The 21,669-nt window shown below is 39.3% G+C and overlaps 1 protein-coding gene across 11 annotated transcripts in view; it reads right to left on the bottom strand.

Annotated features, from left to right (window-relative positions):
* The window catches only part of scn8ab (sodium channel, voltage gated, type VIII, alpha subunit b), a 45,980-nt gene that overhangs the window by 18,887 nt on the left and 5,424 nt on the right, over positions 1–21,669 (bottom strand). For 6 of the 11 annotated variants that reach the window (XM_040028824.1, XM_040028826.1, XM_040028823.1 and 3 more), the window contains 14 exons: positions 15,805–15,923; positions 15,496–15,585; positions 15,274–15,402; positions 13,037–13,128; positions 8,949–9,167; positions 8,700–8,763; positions 7,899–8,040; positions 7,109–7,315; positions 6,747–7,028; positions 4,080–4,436; positions 2,669–2,801; positions 2,126–2,364; positions 1,123–1,296; positions 553–909 (listed from right to left, as the gene is read on the bottom strand). In XM_040028824.1, the coding sequence (XP_039884758.1) occupies positions 553–909; positions 1,123–1,296; positions 2,126–2,364; positions 2,669–2,801; positions 4,080–4,436; positions 6,747–7,028; positions 7,109–7,315; positions 7,899–8,040; positions 8,700–8,763; positions 8,949–9,167; positions 13,037–13,128; positions 15,274–15,402; positions 15,496–15,585; positions 15,805–15,923 (2,604 nt within the window). Of the gene's footprint in view, positions 1–552; positions 910–1,122; positions 1,297–2,125; positions 2,365–2,668; positions 2,802–4,079; positions 4,437–6,746; positions 7,029–7,108; positions 7,316–7,898; positions 8,041–8,699; positions 8,764–8,948; positions 9,168–13,036; positions 13,129–13,398; positions 13,491–15,273; positions 15,403–15,495; positions 15,586–15,804; positions 15,924–21,669 lie in introns of all 11 variants that reach the window. The other 5 variants (XM_040028832.1, XM_040028831.1, XM_040028829.1 and 2 more) reach the window with 3 other exon arrangements.

Below are 21,669 nucleotides of genomic sequence, written 5' to 3'. Positions count from 1 at the left end.
GAAAGTTCACCACTGTTCCAAGTTGTCTCTGTTTATGGATAATGTCTCTCGCTGTGGTCAACTGGAGTTCCCAAAGCCTTAGAAATGGCTTTGTAACACTTTCCTGACTGATAGATGTCAGTGACTTTGTTTCTCAGCTATTTCTTTAGACTGCGGCATGATGTGTTGCTTTCTGAGATCTTTTAGCCTACTTCACTTTGTCAGACAACTTCTATTTAAGTGATTTCTTGATTTAACTGGTCTGGGTTGGCTGTAACTCAGCTTTCCAAAAACTGTGTTTTGACAAGGAGGGTAATTACTTTTTTAGACAAGGGGCAGGTAGGTTTGGATATTATTTTCTTTAATAAATGAAATCATCATAAAAACACCATTTTGTATTTACTATCTTTGTCTAATATTGTTAGATAATCTGAAAATTGTAAGTGTGACAAATATGCAAAAAACAAAGAAATCATGAAAACTGCAAATACTTTTTCACAGCAATGTATCTATTAAACTTCAATGAATTATTATAATTCAGGAGCCTGTACACTATGTAATGTCTTTGCTTACCACTAGGTTACCAATCACCATGACCATCATGAAGACCGTTAGACACATTGTCTGTCCTGCCACCTCCATACAGTCCCACATGGTCTCAATCCATTCCCCACACAACACTCTGAACACAATTAGAAAGGAGTGGAAGAAGTCGTGCATGTGCCAGCGTGGCAGCTCGCAGCTTTCTGCAATCTTACACACACAGTCCTTGTAGCTTTTGCCAAATAGCTGCATTCCCACCACAGCAAAGATGAAGACAATGATGGCCAACACCAGGGTTAGATTACCCAGAGCTCCCACTGAGTTGCCAATGATCTTGATCAGCATGTTGAGTGTTGGCCATGATTTGGCCAATTTAAACACTCTCAACTACAAGAGAAGCACAAAACAAACGAACAGGGTTAATTATAGTTTTTCATATCTAGAAAACACAACCTGATGTAATATCTACAGAAGCCAGGCTTAACGTCAGCCTTGATCTGATGATCAGTAAGAAAGAGAGCTGCACAAATTTTACCTGATACTAGCTTGTACATTAAGGCCACAAAAGGTCAAATCAAATGTCTCTTATTTTCCACGTACCAATCGGAAAGACCTCAGCACTGACAGGCCTTCCACATCAGCCAGTCCCAGCTCGACTAAACTCAGAGTCACAATGAAGCCATCGAAGCAGTTCCAGCCTTCCTGGAAGTAATAGTAGGGATCCATGGCAATTAGCTTGGCAAACATCTCCCCAGCAAAGATGCCAGTGAAAACCTAAAGACCCACACAGAGAAAAACATGAAGAATATGTTAATATGTTTCCTCGGGAAACAGGATAAAGAGGCATGCTTAGATTGCATTTGAAGTATTTCTTGTTAAAAAATTAACAAGGATATGTTTCAGCAGAATTCGTAATTAACTATATTACTCGTTGCTTTGTATTGTCCTTCTGCTAACCATGTGTCCAGTTAGTGCTGCAGAGAACACCCAGTGATTCACACTGCACCATCCATCATACTGCGCAGATTCCTCTGAGTTCAGTTCCTGGACTGCATGCCAATGCCTATGACCTCATTTCCTGTCTTAATATCTGACACTGTGCCAGTATTTCTGCCCTCAGACAGCTGTGCGACAGTGATATCTGGTAGCACAGACAGAGTACAGACAAACCAGAATGTCTGCGACAGATCTTGTTAATATATACTTGGTCAAATCAGTGTTGAACAGGCTTATGTCTGTATGGAAGCAGCTGAGAGCAAGTTAAGGGTTCAGCAGACTTGAAGGAAGCAAGATGCAACGGATGAAGAGTGAGTGGACGTAATAAAAGTTTGGCAGGCAAGCCTAGTTGGCTACATTAAAATGGTACTAAATCTTTAATGAGACCCCATCAGATTCCTGTATACGGTATGTGTATATATTCTTAAGTGCACATATCAAATGAAGCTTTGATGAGTTGGCTTGAGGTAATTGAGGCACACAATACACCTACGACATTTCTGTACCTCCTGAGAGACATACTGAGCATGCAGTCATAAAACAACAACAAAAACGAATGGAAACAGTAAGAAAAAAGACTAAATAAAGACTGACTGCAGCTTCTTACCAGGTTTCCAACAGACAGGACTTCTTCAAAATGTGGAGTCATTGGGTAGTGCTCCATGGCCATGAAAAGGGTGTTGAGAACAATACAGATGGTGATGGCCAGGTCAACAAAAGGGTCCATGACAATCAAGTAGACTATGTGCTTGAGTTTTAGCCACATGGGACAGCATTCCCAGATGAGAAAGATGTTAGCAAACTTGTACCAGCAGGGAGGACACTTTCTTTGAGACTCCTCCAATTCTGCACAAAGAGATGGAAGAAAAGGGGGGACGTGAAATGTTTAACATTTAGTTATTTAAGTGACATTATGTGCTGTAACATCTAGACTCCTGAACACCTCACTTATGTGATAATTACATGCAACTTATGGGCATATACTAACAAGTTGCAACAACAGCTGTCACTTAGTTGATACTGAGCAAAACTGATGTTGTTTTTACTTGTGCATTTTCATGTCCTCAACGTATTTTAGCACTAAGAGCTAATCTGACAATTAACGGCACAGGATTAGAAAGAACAAGAGAAACATATAAACTCTCTGTACCCTCTATCAGAGTGTTGGTGACTACACTCATTTGACTGTTGGCACGGTCCTTCCCTTTGAAGGAGGAGTTGAGCTGATCCACAGACACCATGAGAGAGCCAGAGTGCTTCTTCTTAATCTCAACGTCTGTAGTCTGTACTCAGAGAAAGACATGATGTCACGGTCATTACATGAATCTAAACAGACATTCAACCTCGTGCTCCACAGCTATCTAAATTCAATTCAATTCAATTTTATTTATATAGCGCCAAATTACAACAGCAGTTGCCACAAGATGCAACTTGATCCATCTAAATCATGAAAGAGATCTGAGGTCTGCTCACAAGGCAAAAGAACTGTCGCTTTAGTATCAAATAATGTACTGATATTCTACATTTTCCAGAAAATATAATCAAATACATTTCAAGTTCTTACTGTAAATTCTCAAATAGGTGCCTTAAATTAGCACAACCAGGTAAAGAACCAGGGTTTATTTAAAACTTTTTTTGAAAGAGGGCTCAATTTCAATTCCTCTTTTTTCCATTATGATTTAATCTGATTTGAGGTATTTTTACTTTTGAGAATTTAAGGTAGCACATTCTAATTTTGCCATCATTTACTGTGCATGACAAAAATACAATCCCTAAGAAACAGTAAAATGCATGCAGTGGCATGCATGTCAACAAGAGAGTGGAAGACATCAAGACATCATTTGGTGACACATCATGCTAAACTTTAGAGAAGGTAAAAAGCAGGTAGATTGGTTGACAATAAAAGAGGGTTCAACCATGCTAGCTAGAATGACAAGAGACATTTATTATAGGAAAAAAAAGGTTTCATATTTGTCGTTGCATCATCCATTTCTCAGAAGCAGAGGATAAATGAGGGCAAGGAGGAAAGAGAAGGCAGCAGAGGGAAAGTGAGGCTGAAAGGAAGAAGAAGAAAAAAGAACTCCAGATAAGAACAGTGACAGAAAATAGTATGTGTCCAGATGTACAAAGCCCTCAAGAATGAGGAAGTAGAAGTAAAGAATGAAAAGAATTTCATATAATAATGATTTTTTTCTCAGTGATTGAACTGTTAGGGCAACTCGAAAGGGCTGATCTCATTACGCATTACTGTTAGTGAAGTAATGGTGATGATTCTGGCAAGGGAGTGAGTTTGCGGATGTTCTTTCAACTGGTTAGTGACTTCTAGTGCTGCTAAAAAAAGAAGTGAAAAGGCATTAGATCAGGCTGGAAGTCTAAGAGTCAGTGTATGGTGAAAAAATAAAACAGATTCTGTGTACTCAGGGAGTGGAAAAAAGGAGATACTGGGTTTAGGGAAAAGAGGAACAAGAGGCAGGGGAAGAGGTTGTGAAGGAGAAGCTGCAGAAACCCGGGCCACCAACATCATGCCTAAACTGTATTAGGTGTCCCATGGACGTCCTTACACTGTCATCAGTGGCTGCCTTATCTATTTTCACCTCAGGCAGAAGCCGTCTGCCGGGCCCAGGGCCGATGAGAGACACCACGCCATTGCAGTCCACTGTGCTGTTCCTCTTCCCTCCAGAGTGGGGTGCCAGCGGATGGATGCGTGATGAGCCCTGGCTGTTGCCACTGTAGCTGTTGCGACGGTAAGGTATAAACAGGGATCCTCTACGGTCTTCGCTCTCCTCTACTGTACTGTGCTCGTCGTCTGCAAATTCATTCTCTGAGCCCATGTCCTTGAAACGGCCTTTGAAGCTGAAGATGCTGCTGCGGCTGTTGTGGCGCGACATGAAGGGTGAGCCTGGGATGCTGAGTAGTGACTGAAAGAGGAGAGATAAATGAGGACAGGGAGAATTAAGGAGTTATTTAAAACAGCAGGAGTTAGTTGATGTGTACAGGTGGGGTATATAAGACAAGAATAAATCAGAGGAAGGGAACTAAAAAGAAATGAGAAATAGGCAGTAGGCACAAAATATAACCATAATATATTTAAAACATGTTATATTGCTTTTCAAGAAGAACTGCATTGCTCCAAAAAAGTAACATTACAGTGTGTAAAATCTCCCCACTCGGTAGCAGGAGATTGATGACTGCAACACAGTGCAAGTCGTTAAGCTCTGCTGTTTTTGCCGCTGTTAGCTGTCGTTAGCCTCTGTTAGCCAGTGTTATTGTAACTTTCCTTGAAGTGGGTTCCTTGTTAGATTCAGAAACTTATCGAATAAACTAGTAAAACGTGAGAATGTAATTGAATTGTTTATCAATGAGAAAGTGTGATTTTTAGGACCCTTGAGTCTAACATTAGCAGGCATAATGTTAGCTCAAAACTAGCTGCTCTTGTTATTTAGCCATCTCGTCAGCTGTATGGAACTTGGAGGGTTATATGTTTAATCTGCTGACAATAAGAATAAGACGATAACATTTTATCTAGATGCTGGTCCCATTTTTTTCTATTCAGTTCAATTTTATTTATATTGCACCAAATCACAACAACAGTAGCCTCAAGACGCCTTCTATTGTAAAGTAAACCCTGCATCACATTTCCGCCTCTTTGGTGAAGGGGATCACTTCTCAGATGATAAACATAGAAATGATCCTTCATATCTTGAGGCTGTAGACACATATTACATTTTTCTGCACCACGCCACATATGTGGCAAATAGGCAAAACAGTGATGCTCATCTCGGTCCATTTTTTTCCTACTAAAAAAATAAATTAAAAAAAACGATTAACTGTATCTTAAAAGTCACACTTAAATGACACATTAGATCTTAATAAGTGAAGTATTAATGTTGAAAATCTTCAGCATTACACATTGTGCTGTTCACTGAGAAAAAACTACGTAACAATGTTTAACGAAAGAAAAGCTCACTGCAAGCTTTTGGGTTATTTTGATTATTATTTTGTTCTATCCTGTCTGCAACTGCAATGCAGGGAAAGATAAAGTAATACAAATACGTACAAGCACAAATAAAGTACAGAGGACTGGCCAACAAATGTAGACAAATTAGTAAGAAACCAAAGTCTCAAAAGGTCCTGCAATGAGTGAAAGAAGAGTAGGAAAACTGCCTGTATGACAACTGAAGTGGCAGGAAGAGTCCCAAGAGGGCTGTGGCTCAAGAGAGGCTGATACAGCTGATACCACAACGAGGTCACTGCTTAAACCACCAAGTGCAGGAAGAAGCTGAATCATCACATCCACCCAAGCTTTGGATGAGCACACATACGCTTCTTGGTATCTTGGTATTCTTGGTATGGTATGGTATTCTTGGTACGCTTCTTACAAATCCCGGCCACTGCAATTCCTTAAATGGCCACAAGAGACTGGCTACAAAAGTAACTCAATCCCCCTATACCCACATGTTAAAATGTCCAACTTTATAGCAAAAATAAAATATTTTTTATACACCTCACCCATTTTAATTTTAAGGCTTAAAGTTATACATTATTATAGGAATGGCTGTTTTGAATGACAGATAGATTTTACTAGGTGTAAGTGCAAGTAATTGTAGTCAATAAACTTAACATGTGGGGGCTCTCTTGGTGCCTTTTGCATCTGGGTAGCTGTGATTCAAGAGTACGAACAGGTACAGTGACTCATCCAACAGTCTGAAAGTCATGGTTTGATCCCAGCTCCTTCGGTCTGTATGTTAAAGTGATGCAGCCATTGTTGTGTGTGTGTGTGTGTGTAACAGCCCAGATTTTTGGGCTGCTCATCCAGGAAACAATAAAAGGATTACAAAGTTTAACAGATAAGCAGGTAGTTAACTCGCAAGTTTCCTTCTAAAGATGATATACCATGTTCTAAAAAACAAAAACGTACTGCTCTACTATCAGTTCGAACACACACGAAGACAGAAAACTAAACAGCAGCAATGTCTGTAGGATTATTGAAGTTGGGCTAACTGTCATATAAAGATTTACTACCTGGTGGCTAAAAACAGAGCTATGGTTAGAATAATGTTAACACATTAGCACAGTGAAGCTGGAGGATGAGCATTAATGTTTTTACTTCAATTTAGAAGGCCACAACACCACTAGTGACATCACAGCATCCACAGCCATCTTTTATATACAGTCTATGGGGCCATTGCTGAAGCTCTCGAGTTTACAGCTTTTCTCGCTAACTTTACCTGGTTCATAATGGATGTCTTCCTTCCCAGTCGACTCCCTGGGAATCGAATGGTGCTTTTCTTGCTGCCATCATCTGACTCAGACTTAACCACCTTCTCACTGTCTCCTTTCTCTTTCTCCTGCTCTTTTTGTCGCCATTTCTTTTTGCGATTGCGACGCTCTTTTGCACTCTTGGAGCTCAGCTTGGAGACCTCCGAAGAGCTGCGGGACAAGTGCCCCCCACCTTCATCTTCTAACGCAGCCTCTGACACAGTACCAGCAGATGTCGCCATGGCAGCAGCCTGAGAGAAAAAAAAGACATGAAAACCTAAAACTATGAAAAATGCATATTGGTGTATGTATATTAGAGAGTATGACAGACCTGAGTCTCTTCCTGTTGCTTCTTGAGCTGTTCGAGCATGGCTTTGAATTCTGCCTCTTTCTGCTGTGCCTCTTCAATCGTGGCTTGGTTCTGCTCCTCATAGGCCATGGCCACCACAGCCAAGATCAGATTCACCAGGTAGAAGGAGCCCACAAAGATGACCAGCACAAAGAAGATCATGTACGTCTTCCCTGCAGCTCGAAGAGTCTCACAGAAAACACAGACATAGCATAAAAGTGAATGAATCAGTAATTTATCATGCAAGATTAAGACTAAAATGAAATAAGTAATGATAAAATATAACTGAAATCCTCCTTGGTGCACAGTTATTTTAATGTTTATGGATTTTTTCTGCTGGATTTTAGTATGCACTCTATATTGTGTGCTATGTCAGCATTTCTGATGTTTCGACAGTCCGAAGACCTTCTCCGGGAAAACGTCCATACTGAAACGATGCCTTATAGTCTGCGCACACATACACGTACACACACTACAACACAAACCTATTTTGCCAAAAAAGGAGAAGCTATTATGCTTGTGATGGTGATGGTCAACAGAAGCAGGAAATATTCCAGCTCACAGTCATGGTTGTGCAGCTACCTTAACAGATTTTGGTGCACATACTGAATTTGCACATGCATTTGTGTCCCTAAAAGCATCAAAAAGTGCTGAATCATTCAGACATCCATGCTAATCTGATGATTCATATATATTTTTTATGATGAAGTGTGCTGCTTGAGGGAGAGGTAGCTACTGGGCACTGAGAGGCTTTAATAAAACAAGTCTTTACCAGCATGTAGAGATTTTCCCAGAAGTCTTGGGTCATGAGACGAAAGAGGGTGAGGAAAGCCCATCCAAAGCTATCAAAGCTGGTATAACCGTAGTTGGGGTTCCTTCCAGCTTTCATACATGTAAAACCCTCTGGACATCGTCTGATAGAGGATAACAGAGCAATACCGAAAACCATCATTTAAAAAGTGAATGAAAAGCACCACTTTGACATCGACACAGGTAAGATAACATGCATCCTGATCTACATCCCTGCCCTGGATGCAACGAGATGAAAAACATCTCGTGTGCTTTTTGATTTTCTTTAATCTACACACCCTGTGAATCCATCAGATCAAAATACGATCAAATATCCCCTGGAGATATGCAAGACAGGGCCGTGGTTACACCTCCAAATACAACAATAAGCCATATCTAAGCATCAAACGTTTAACTGGCTGGAGCTCAACAGAATCTTACAGGCATAAAACCACAGCCCAACATATGACAGGTAGCAGTATTTAGGAGGAATGTGCACTAGCACAAACTAGAAGAAAACAAGAATACATTGATGTCACAAGGAGTAACTGCACTGGAAGAAAGCGTCAACAAGGCCTCGTAATGGCTGTGACTGGAGAAATTAGCTGGGTCATCCCAGCAAAAGGATCTGATGCTGAAATACCCCAAACACCGACTGCCCCCCTGTTAAATTTCTAATAATATTTTAAGATGTGTGGTGGAACAACAGGAATATGGCAGACAGCTCCTGTAAACATAGCATAAATATAATTGTGAGGATTTACTGAGCGAAGTACTGGCTTACCCTGAGTCAGAACTATTTCCACATAGCAGAGCATCAAGCTGACCAGGGAGGAAGTAGAAATTAGCTATTTAAAAAAGAGAGAGAGAGAGCAGTCACTTGCATTGGCCACTGGGCAAAGAGTCTGTGTTACTCGAGTGAGTCAGCGTTTCTGTTAATATTTCATCCCTCAGACATCATGACTAAGTCAAAGAATCTCTAATGCTGCATACGCGTCCCAAAGTTTAATCAAGTTTTAAAGTCAACACTTACAGGTGTTCATGATGTATTCACCCCAGTCAAAAGCCCGGCTGCCATTCGGGTACAGAGCCGTCATGTTGATCGGCCAGATCACGCATTTATTCCGCAGGTTCCCCATGAACAGCTGCAGTCCAATCAGAGCGAAGACACTGAGACAGAAGACGGTCAGGATCATCACGTCCGACAGCTTCTTCACAGACTGGATTAGAGCGCCCACAATGGTCTTCAGGCCTGTCGATTAACATATGAATAACACACACACACACAAATGTGCACAAATTCACACACATGGAAACAGGCACAACTCACACACACATGCACACCGAGATACACATTCAAATACACACACACATAGACACATACACAAAATAAGACACAAATAAAATGTTTTCACACTAGATGTGTTGGGTTCAGTGTTATAGCTGCACTTCTAAGCTGACTTGAATCATGCATGAAAAGGGTAAATTAGGTAATGTATAAACTAATTCTGTCTTTAACCCTGTGCTGTGCAGATTCTTATATAAAGCTAAACTTGGCAGGCATCGGAGTGATTTCTTAAGAATCTGCACCCGGCTCTGCCAAGTCTCAATACCAGAAATTGACATTCAGAGTGTGTTGTGCAGTCCCTTACAGAATAAAACCAGTGCATAGGCATTGCTTTTCATTGTCATTTCTGCCTCGATGCAAGTGTAAGCCCAAACTCTGATTAATTATTCAGCACTAGCTACTGTATGCTGTGTGTTTGTAATTGAACTATCACTTAACTACGTTTTAACCAAAGTTAATTTTATTTTATTATTTAGTAGAATAAAGTGGCGCATTTTCAAAATAATATGCAAATTAAATTCCTTCTTTTTTTTTGTTAAAGCCCAAATTCATCCTTAACAGAAAACCAGTCAGTTTGTGAGATATTTCATCCAGAATCTGTAATAGTCTGCTATCCAAAAAATAAACAGGTACAGGTAGTCCCATAAAGTAACAAAAAAGTGTAGACAGCCATTGTTTGCAGATACATTTATGCACCTTAGACGTAGAAGAACATGCTGTCCTGCTTCTCCACGTCTCCCCTGCCTACATACTAATTTTCTGCCTGTTGACTTCCAGCGTTCCTTGTATTAATTTAGATTAAGACTGCAGGCTGCTCAGCTGACCTAATATAATGAGTGTTTATATTAAGAGAAAAATCTAACATTTATGCAGGTTTTTGCATTTTGAATATTTAGTCATTGATAAGCTTAGCTTTGGCCACTGTATCACCTCTGGCCTGTTCTAGTTAAAGTTTACCGTACCAATACTGAAGTGTAGTTTATACAGTAGTGTCGTTACACAGCACTGATTTTTCTGTCATAGACTATTAAAAAGAAATCACACTCAATTTCTACAGAGAGCATATGGCACTACGACGAATACTACCACTGTAGGGGATGTTTCCATTAGAAAGGCACACTTTTGTATTTATATTTATATAAAAAGAAGCTGAACAATTTTAATTCTGATGTTATGCATATGATAAAAATCATCTGGTCCTTAGCTATTCTCCAAATTAAAACTTCAGATGGATGAACAACTGACATGACATATTATACTGTGTCATCATTTTTTAACATAAATAAATGCAGAAGCAGTGTGTGAAAAACAGCCAGGTGCTGATTATCAAATGCACCACCTCTATAAAAGCAGATGTTTTGGAATTACGGTATGCTGAAGAATTGAATGCAATGTTCAGAGAAACTGCAAATAACCCAAGAGCTACATTTCAAACTACAGATCTCAGTTAGCATGTAAAATGTTAAGTTCATGTTGGTATAGTCAGAAAAACACTGAACAAGTATGTTTAGGAGGAAAGCCAAGAGAAAGCTTCCTCTCTAAAAAGAACATGACAACACAACTTAGGTTCACCAATTTCCATCTGAAGAAACTACAAGATGTCTGGAACAATGAGACCAAGGTGGAGATGTTTGGTCATAATGCACAGCATCACACTGGGTGAAACCCAAACAGCATATCACAACAAACACCTCACACCAACTGTGAAGCACGGTGGTGGAGGGGTGATGATTTGGGCTGGTTTTGCAGCAGCACAAGCAAAGCGTAAACTCTTCTGTGTACCAAAATATTCTCAAACGTGAGGCCATTTCTATAGCTATGGCTTGGCTGACATTGAGTCACTGAACAGGGCAATGATAAGAAAACTGTGGACAAACAAATATCAGTGAACTTTAAGGAACTGAAGCAACGCTGTAAAGAAGGGCGGTCCAAGAGTGGTTTCATCACAACAATGTAAGAGACTGATAATGTCAAACAGGAAATGATGACATCAAGTTATTGTTGCTCAAAGTGGTTCTATAAGCTGATGAATCATAAGATATATTGTTGACACACTGCTTCTGCACTTTGTCTTAGTTTTTTGTTAAATAAATAATGGACAAAATGTCACGTGTTGTTGTTGATTTTAGGTTGTATTTAAATCATTTTAAGATCTGAAGAGTACCCTAACCCTTTTTCTTATGTCCCAATATGTAAAACCTTAGACTTGAAACTTGGTTTACTTTCTTTTTTAAAAAAAATAACAACTGTACACAATGTACACAGTGAGAGCTAAAGAAATACGAAGCTGGTTTATCGGAACTGTACAACTGTGTAACTTAGGATCCATGTGAAAAAGACCTAATTTCCTTTAAATCTGTGTGTTCATCTATGGGAACATCCCTGAGTAGCTTTCTTTTATAATTACACTGCATCCAACAAATGAACTGCACACAACAGCACAACAAACAGATAACAGTGGACATAATCAGGCTCAATCGAGGAAGCAGGAAGTGAAGAGGAGAAAGAGAGGACAGGCGAGGAAGAGTACGTGCCTGTAGGTAGGGGGTAAGGGGGCAATGAGAGGTGTCATGCAGGTCATTTAAACGCTAAGGCTGAAGGAAGTGACTATGTCAGCATCACTCGTCTAAAACGTGGTGATGACCTTGCATTAACCGAAGAACCATTTCCATCCCGGGCATCTGTTTTTCTCTCTCATGGTGTTGAAACTTCAAGCTGGTTTTACCACACTAAGTGTTGTACGCTTGGAATTAACATTATTGTACCCTGTCTGTGTATGCTGTATGTGTGAAGCATGTAATGTGCTGCGATGGTGCTTACAGAGTTGTCATAAAAATACAACGGGTGAATGTGATGTATATAAAAATACAGAAATGAGACCTATTGTTTGTTGCCAACATAAAAAGAAAATTAGAGCATATGAAATATTTAGATTACAGTAGTACACTACACTCATGTACAGTTTTTCAAGGTACGTGGAAGGTTACCTTGGAATACTTGTAACAACTCTGTGGATTTAGGCTGTCTCACTAACTTGTGTCAATTTGGAAATCAGGACTTAAGTTTCTTATCACACCAAAGAATGGGAAATGAGACCAAATTATATTTGGCTCCCTGATGATTGAAGAATCTAAAGTGCAAAGAAATGTAACACATTATAATATTTCTTGATATTTTCTGTTTCACTCCTAGGATGGATAAAGATCTTCAAAAGAGAAAAAAAAAGTTTATTTACATCCTGATTAAAATAAAATAAAATAAAATAAAATAAAATAAAAAGAATAGCCTCTTAAAGCCAAACTTGTAATAGCATGTACTTCAAAGCTTCATGCAGTTGTCAGATTAGGCTTGGCAGTCTTAGGGAATGAAATAGTGTTAAAAACAAATCCCTGCAGTGATAATTTGGATCAAAAAACGTAGTAAAACTGAACACAGTTGATGTGACAGTTGGTGAAAAAATTCACAATAATTAGTTTGTTCATTTAATCACTTTTAACAACATGCAGAATAGCTTTTAGAGTAAACTTTTCCCTTTAACTTATGCCAGCTCTGGACATTTCTAATTTAATGTGAGGTGCAAGTAGACTGCTAAGCCTATCAAAAATGTATTGCTACCATTTTTGATTATAATAAAAAATAAAAAGTTAAACAACAAAGGAAATAATTCAAAATCAATACCTTCTTTAAAAGTAAAAGAAAGACTAAAATGAAAGAAACAAATAGAGCTAAGAGGTAATGTAAGCTCAGCCTTAGTGTTTAAATGGGAGTCTCACCTGGAATGACAGAAATAGTTTTCAGTGCTCGGAGAACCCTGAACGTTCTCAGCGCCGAGACATTCCCAAGGTCCACAAACTCTGTTATATATCTGTAACAAGGTAGGATGACACACAGAACAGAGCCCCATGACACACAACACACACGCACGATAACTACACGCACGTATGCGCAAGAACACGACACCAGCACCACCATCGAAGACCAGGAGGGACACCACGGTGAGAGCAAGAACACCTGTTCAACCAGTGGGAAGAGAACGCAGAAAGAAGAGGAGAGGAGAGGGAGTGGAACAAAACCACACCTAACATCAACCCCGTGGCTCGCCCACCCGCAAACACAAACACCTGGACTCTCTTACCTGGGATAACTGAAATTGTTTTCAAAGCCCTCAGAACCCTGAACGTACGCAGAGCTGACACATTGCCTAGGTTTACAAACTCTGTTATATACCTGCAAGGTGGATCAGATACAGTTACTCAGCAGCCATGCTGACCAGGGGAAAGAAAGAAAGAGGTTAATACAGACTATGTGAATAAGCATCATCAGCAACTGTGATGGCGTGATGTGGATTAGTCATCGTGTTGAAGTGTTTCATTTTAAAAATATCAACACAAATCATACCCAAAAATGCAAAATGCAACAGAAACATATAAAATCCATGATTTATTTATCCAAATAAAATAACTGTTAAGGAAAATTTGCTTGGTATAAACTGGATGTATGCAAATCAAGAAAATTTTGTTTTACCTTGTACTGTAAAATTTATATGTAATTAAATTACACTAAAGCATTTTTGGGCATGAATATTATTTTGAGTGCATTACAATCAACTTTACTTACAACTTACAATCACTTTAACTGTGAATAAAGCGATAAATGGGTTTCATTCTCTCAAATTAACTAACCCCTGTTGCCTTCACACATGCACGACTTAGCAAACAGGAAAAAGGAAAGAAATTCATAATCTATACCCAGGCAAGAGCAAACTGGCAATGAAAAAAGTGTTGATAAGAAACATGCCAGTGTGTAGAATCACAAATAAAACCCCAGTTTAACAATGTTCAAATCATTCTGAGCTTATATGAGTATTTAACATAAAATGTGCGTACTGTACTTTGTTACTATGACTGATAAATTGCACAAAAGTGTCAGATTAAAACTCATATAAGCAAACTGATGTTTGATTTTTATTTTTTTTAATTTGCCAGTGGGGTTAAAAGCATCCCAGGTAGGTGGGGTCTTTCAGACGTCACAGTGAGGAGAGCTTTAAGAATTTTTGAACCCTAAATTGAGAAGTGTATGGTATAATTTAGAGTTTCTATGCGAGGGACGAGGCTGAAAACCAGTACTGAATGGCCCCAATCTTCTTGCCAGCAGGTGGGGATGCATCAAGATCAGACTAATAATTCTGCAGTGGAAATCATTAAATGGGCTCAGGAGCACTTCTGAAAACCTTAACAAAACCTAAAATTTATCAGTGCATAAACAAATGCATTTTAATACCATATTATCAACAGCAAAATGCATCCAGAAACTCACTGAGCTCATTTAAGATGGGCCAGAACAAAATAGCTCAGAAACTAAAGAAGTATGACAGTTGAATAGAAAATGATCAAATAAGGAGCTTATTTCTAAAATGAATGCAGGTACTGTGCTATGAAGTATGAGTACAATGTGCCAGAAACTTTCATATGGTAAACATGTTAATGTTTCAACTTTTTAGAAAAGTATTGCTGGCATCAGCAGTTAAATTTAAGTTTAGGACCTTTCCCATACCACTTTAAATACGTTATTATGTTAGCTCAGGAAAAAGAGAATAAGATAAAACTAAAGAAAACTAAGGAAAAGAGACTGTCCTTATGTGTTTATTATCAATACGTATGGCAGACTGAAAACTTTTAGGACCCATCCCAACTGAAGTTAAGTCAATTCAATCATTTTAAACGCCTTATAACAGAAAATGTGTTTTTAAGAAGTTTTGAGACTTTTGAAGGATGCACAAACACCCTGATCTGATTCCAATCTTTCAACTTCTCAAAGTCGCAGTTGTTGGCTGTTCTATGATCAATAAAATATAAACTTTAAATACAAATATATTCTAAGTCAAGATTGCAAAAGAAGACTCAGACAGTGCATATTTATCCGTGCCGTTTTCAAGCTGCGAGTTTTATCTTTCAGATGGGAGGAGTCGTATTTTTGTTGATTACAAATCAATGTGTTCTGAAGTACTTACGCCATTGAAATGACCATGAAGTCCAGCCAGTTCCAAGGGTCTCTGAGAAAGGTGAACCCGTCGATGGCAAAACCTCGGGCAACAATTTTTGTGAGTGACTCAAACGTATAGATACCTGTAAAGGTATACCTTTCAAGGACAAAAAAAGAAGAGGACAAAAAAGGTGAGGAGAACATCAAATGAGGATATGACTGCTGAGGAGAAGTATGGAGGTGGACTTACTCCACTTGCTTGGACCACTCCGGGGGATCGCTGAATGTCATGAATATGCAGTTGGTCAAAATCGTACACATGATGATCATGCTGAATAGCGTGAGAACACAGTTAAGGAAAGACTGAACAGTTGCGTCTGTAATAACTGAAATATGGCTTTAACATTAAAGACAAACTTAAAGAAGAGCAGTCAGCAGGGACATTTAGTCCTTATAGTTCATTAAAATAACTTACAATGAGCTGGCCACTTCAACAGCAAACAGAAAAAATGTTTTCATTCACTATAAGGCAAACAAATCAAATAACTTGAAAGGATATGAATGTATCAAAATTTTAATAGCTATTCGCCTAAATAGATTAAAAGGACTTATGATGTACAAGGAGGGCGTGGCACTGAAGCGGAAGAGTGTTTTCCCCTTGTTTAAGACTATAAACGTCTGGAAAAGAGAGAGAGACAGAGATAGTGAGACAGACAATCCCTACAAACACTTCTATGTCAAATATTCAGTAAACAGTCTGAAGACCTTCATATTATCTTATTGAAAGTATGATGATAGAGCTTACTGAGCTGACCTCTGAATACACTGGTTTCTTCTGTATCTACAAGGCTGATTGTAATACTGGAGTTTATACTGTGCTTCCTGCTTATTGGTTTGTGACTATACATATTTGGAAATAATTACCCTGCAATGATCTAAGCATACAGGTTAAAAACGGTAATAAAGAGATAAAGGTACATAGAAAGCAGCAGTAAGAGTCTCTACTGACATGGGTGATCATTCACCCAGGAATCAGGGTTACAGTTCTGTCCTTCTTACATCAGACTGGGACTTTGCCCTGGCCAGCTTTTCCCCCTGATAAAAGCTTTGAGCAGCTTCAGGATCAGCAGACAGGCACATGGGAAACTCCTTTTCGTGGCCAAATGTCTCTCTTCATCCCAAGTTTAAAGCTCTTACTGGAAGGAGATGGCAAATGCTGTCATCGATCAGGGCAGATCTGCTGACTCTAGGCTCTCAACGACTGCTCCGGTCCCCACCCATAAACAGCACCAGGCCAAGTGGGGCTGGGCACTGGGGTGAGACAGCATTGTGTGTTTGTTTGTGGACGTTTGAGCCCAGTGTTGGACAAAACTATGGGGGGTGACAGTAAGAGGAATTATTTGCACACAAACACAGGGATACTGTGCAGTCATAGCTACAGCTGCTGCGAGCACTTGTTCTTTTTTTCTGTATCTACATGCAATGCAGTTTAGAGATGGTTCACTGACAATTTATAAATGTGTTGTTTGGATGTAAATGTAAGTGAGTTATGAATGTGGACGCTGCCTGGATATTTGTCTTTGTTCACAACAGCCTCTTCTGCGTCTTTATGACATCACTGACAATATCAGCTGCCACTATATGAAGAAAACTGATCATGTTCTTTGTTCTGCCCTCACTGAAGAACAGCGATTGTATCCTCTTAGTTCAAAAGCTAATCATTTATATCACAGTGAGCTTGCATTCATAAAATGTTATGGATGGATATCAATTATCAGTTAGCTCAGTTCATTGAGCTAATCGATATGGAAATAATAATAGTAACAGTAATGATAAGAAGAAGAAGACGAAAAGGAAGAGGAATCCTTGTACTATAACCCATATGATAGATGCATTTGGTCTTTAGTAACCACATCACAAATACACACACCGTGAGTTTGGGATATCCACCAGGGGAAAAGAAACGAGGAGGCGACTCAAAGTGTCCTGAATCAAGTGGTGTCCAGAAAACTAATTAAATCAAAAATAGTTCCCTTAGTCTGGCTAAAGACAAAATGTATCCTCTAGATCAGACAACTCCTTACTCTTCCCCTCCTTTTCCCTTTCCTGCTGCTTTTTGTCCATAGATCATATCCACTACTCAAAATATCCTCTTACTTTCTTTTTTCTTTTTGAAAAATAAAAAGGATTATCTACTTAATGACCACAGGAAAAAGAGGAAATCACAGACTTGTCCAAGTCTTGTCCAAAGGGTAAATCTCTCCCAGAGGTCAAGTGAAGGTTTTCGCTCACCAATACAGCATTGGGATGGAAGGACAGGAATATCTCATTAGCAGTTTACATATGCCCACTGTGCAAGACTATGATAGGCTAATCAATGTCAAGGATATTGCGATAGATAAGTCATATGGGTTTACTGACGCTTTTAAAAACCTGAGTCATTATAAAACCTGAGTCTCTATTGTATAGTAATCCATATTGTAGTATGGTATATCTTTACCCATCCCGTTTGCTAAGAATACAGGGTGGAAAGGTGCTGCAATTTATTGAAGCATGAACAAACAAACATCGAAATATAGTCTATAAGGCAAAAACAGAGCTTGTACAATTTGCCAAGCCTTTTTTGTAATTTAAGCAGTCTTCAGGAATAGTTCTCCAGGCTTCCTCGAGGACATTCAACGCTCTTCTGTGGATGCTGACTGTCTTATTATGTTCTTTGTCAAGATGATCCCACACTCCTTCGGTAATTTTGAGGTCCGAGCTCTGGGGAGGTCAATCCATGAGTGATAGTGTTCTACTGTGTGTGTCTCATTATCTATTCATGTTTTTAATGCACTAGCAGTGTGTCTGTGATTATTTTCAAAGGACTGGACTGAAAATGACAGAAAAGGCAGATGGTATCCACAAAAAAAACAAAACTACAAGAACGTCTGGCTCCTTAGCAGCACAGAAAAGAGGAGTGGATCAAGACTTTTTCACAGTACTCCAGGTCACCCTCTGCTGCATCTGGGAATGCAGAAACTTCCGTAGACTCAATTGTAAAGACTTTCTAACTACTTTATGAATTGTCTCAGCCTGGAGACAGAAAAATCTACTGTTGACGCAAACTTGGCATGATTACTACAAGGTTCGCAAATGTCAGGCAGTTTCCTTAATTGATCATATAATCAATGAATCGCTGAACCTTATATATAGTGAATGAATGAATTCTTTTAGTAAACGTGTCATTTTTACAGGCTATTTTTGCACATCCTAAGTCATATTCTTAAAAAAAAAAAAGTCAAACTAACGTATGAGTAAAAACATATGAGTAAAAAAAAAAGGACAGTCCAACTTTTGTTCCTGATCCCAAAAATGGGAGGAAATCTTTGTGGTCAGATATAAATTATAAGAGTATTTTGTAAACCGGAATTCACTTTTCACAGTTTTTAAAGAATAAAACTAGATGGAAGGACCTGCACAAGAAAACAGGCACACACGTGAAGCATGTCATCGTTAGCAGCCACCATCCTGAGTCCAACCAATGAAATCAGTAGCTGAGTGAATGTGTGAAGGATAACTTTGACTGTTTAAATTCTTCAAAGTGCCTAACTGACAGAACAATTTTCCCTGGTTTAATTAATTTCTTGAACAAACTCTGTAAAGTAGGATCACAGACAGTGAATCAGTTCATCAATATGAAATTAAGGTTTTAGCCTTCACAAAGCATTCCAGCGGGATGAAAATATTTAACATGTAGTGAACGAGTGGTTCAATTGCATCTCTTCAAATGGATAAACATACAATCAAATAGAGTGGCTATAGTAGATAAGTACCAAACAAATGACTGTGCGGCACATAATGATTACTGCAGTCATTCACACAAAGTGCATGAAGGTACAGTGCATACGCTTATCACAATAGCACTGATCTATATTGCTATAAACAAATGAATATGCACACCTTTAAATGCACGACTCAGCAGGTCGGGCTTCATTCTACCAAGCCACCTTTGCTGCAAAGCTGTGGAAATGATAATAACTCTCAACAAAGCACATGCAAGAATCAGGAGACAGAACGCAGCTACAATGGCAGTCTACTTGCAGATGTGTTTGTGTTTGCATGGAGCGGACACATGGAGGTACGGGACACAAGCAAAGAGAGCCGAAGAGAGACAGATAAGAGGATGGAGGGGGAGTGATGCAGAACAGAAAGCCAAAGAGCTGCAGAGATGAGAGAGCCAAACCTGAGATGGATGGGTAGATGGAGGGAGGAGGAGGAGTAGGAGGAATTGGTAGGCATGCAGCAGAGAGAGAAACTTAGAGATGAGAAGAGGAGGAAAGAGAAACAAAGAAAGCTCAATGAAATCTTAAAGGGGAGATTATAGTAAGTAAGTCGCAGGGAAGAGGTGGTATATTTCTCTTAATTACTTCTTTATGAAACTGACAACGATTAAGTCTTTGTGATCAGCACATGTATTAGAAGATGGACATAAAAAAATGTATAAAGCAGATCAAACAAAAATGCACAAACGATTACATTAGAATCATTTTTAACCCAAACCAGACAAACATGCAGTTTTTTACCCTTTTAAGATGCTGACCAAACAATAAAGTGGCAAAGTAGATATTATTTCTGTCGTGATCTGGTCCACTTTTGCAAGCGAGAGCGGTCAAAAACCCAATCTGTAAAGTGCACCTGGTATGGACAAAGTCAATCTAGAATAAATTTATGGAAAAGTAAAAGTATTGTTAGACTTGACAAAGTATTATTTCCATAGCACTTCCTTTATGGCAAACCAGCATTGATCTCACGAGACATGTTAATTAATTACTAAGTGTCAGCAAATATAGCTCATTCGCTGCCGTCGAAACTCAGTGGACAGACGCTCACATCTAAATATGAATGACTCAAAGCTAATTCACCTGTATCAGAAAAACTGCGTCATCCCACTTCCTTACCCATATGCTGTGCTGCAAACAAAAAACAAACACTTTCCACCCCTTACCCTACCTTCCCTCTTAATACCAACCTGGCTAGCAGTGAAAGCACATTCAACCCCCCTCCCCTCCCTCCATCCGTTCCTCACTCAGCTCAGAACAGGAGGATGCTGTGTCATCAGAGACTGAGGACTCAGACAGAGCACTAAAGCCTGGGCTTCATTCTAATTTACTACACCCCGAAAGGAAAAAACATGCCAGAGAGGAGGCAGCGGAAAGGAGAGGAGAAAGGGGAGTAATGGAGATAGACAAACACACTGACAGAGATGATGGGATAGGGACATAATGTAATGGTGTGTGCAGTGCTACATGCTGAGCTTCAGAAGCAACTGCTCCTTTCGCTGTGAGCTCCCCTTGTGCACCCACTAGCAGTTGCTGCCCTGCACAAGCCTGTGCAGACTGGTAGACTGGGTGCTGCTAGAATACGACAGTCACAGAAATGCCACATACAGAAAGCACATCAAGCTTTCAAACTAACAAAACCAGAGCTTCTTTTTCTCTGTACAGTACCACTTTAACACTGCATTAAAGTGCTGTGATCAGGTTTCCTGCAGCTGATGGTAACACACACACACGCAAACACACATGAACGCGCTCAGACACACTCATTGACACACAGCGCAGCGGTGAGCGACGGTGGGTTGAGCAGAGGAGACGAGCAGCCCGAAAAGGTGATTGCAGAAACAGGGGGAGAGGAGTAAGAGGAACTAACTAACTAGAGTAAATTCCATGGTTATGATCAAAGTTAAATACATGAGTGGATTAGGTAGTTCACTGGTATGAAAGATGGTATGATGTTGCTGATTCACCGCATAATTAGCTGCGATAAGGGAAGCAAATCGTGACTGAGCAGAATAAAGAGAAATCAAAACCTGTATTGATATGTTCAGAAACACATACTGTATGCAGGAATCAGTGAAGCCAAAGATGGATGGAAGTGTAAAAGTTTAGCACCCATACCTTATTTACCTAATTTAGTGTAAATGTGTTCTTCAGCCATGCAGCATAGTCACAGCTGCACCAACAGAGCTGCTCAGAGGATTAAAAAAAACAAAAAACTAAGGACCGTGGCTGTAAGTCGCCAGTGAAGCATTTTTATATTTCTGAGTGATCTTATTTAGCTTATGCATGTTGACACAGCACATAAGTGTACCTGCAGCAATTATACGGTATTATATTGGCTTTTGTACCAACAGAAGAAATATAAGTCTAAAAGACCTCTCACATGATATTCTGGTCAAAGACCATGTGGAAATACTATGCTATGCTACTTCGTTTGAAGCAGAACCCTGTATACTGATAATGTAGATGTTATCATGTCATCATAACCATTTTAAAGAATACTTCCGCCATGTACCGCAAATCATCTGGACAGTAAGAGCATATAAATGCACAGGGAGTTGATTATCATTACACTACTGTTTAAAAGAAAACTCTGCAGGAAG

The sequence above is a fragment of the Simochromis diagramma genome, unplaced genomic scaffold (genome assembly GCF_900408965.1).
Source record: "Simochromis diagramma unplaced genomic scaffold, fSimDia1.1 OVJJ01000483.1, whole genome shotgun sequence".
Taxonomy (NCBI): Eukaryota; Metazoa; Chordata; class Actinopteri; order Cichliformes; family Cichlidae; genus Simochromis; species Simochromis diagramma.
This window is presented reverse-complemented; position numbering and strand designations above follow the sequence as displayed.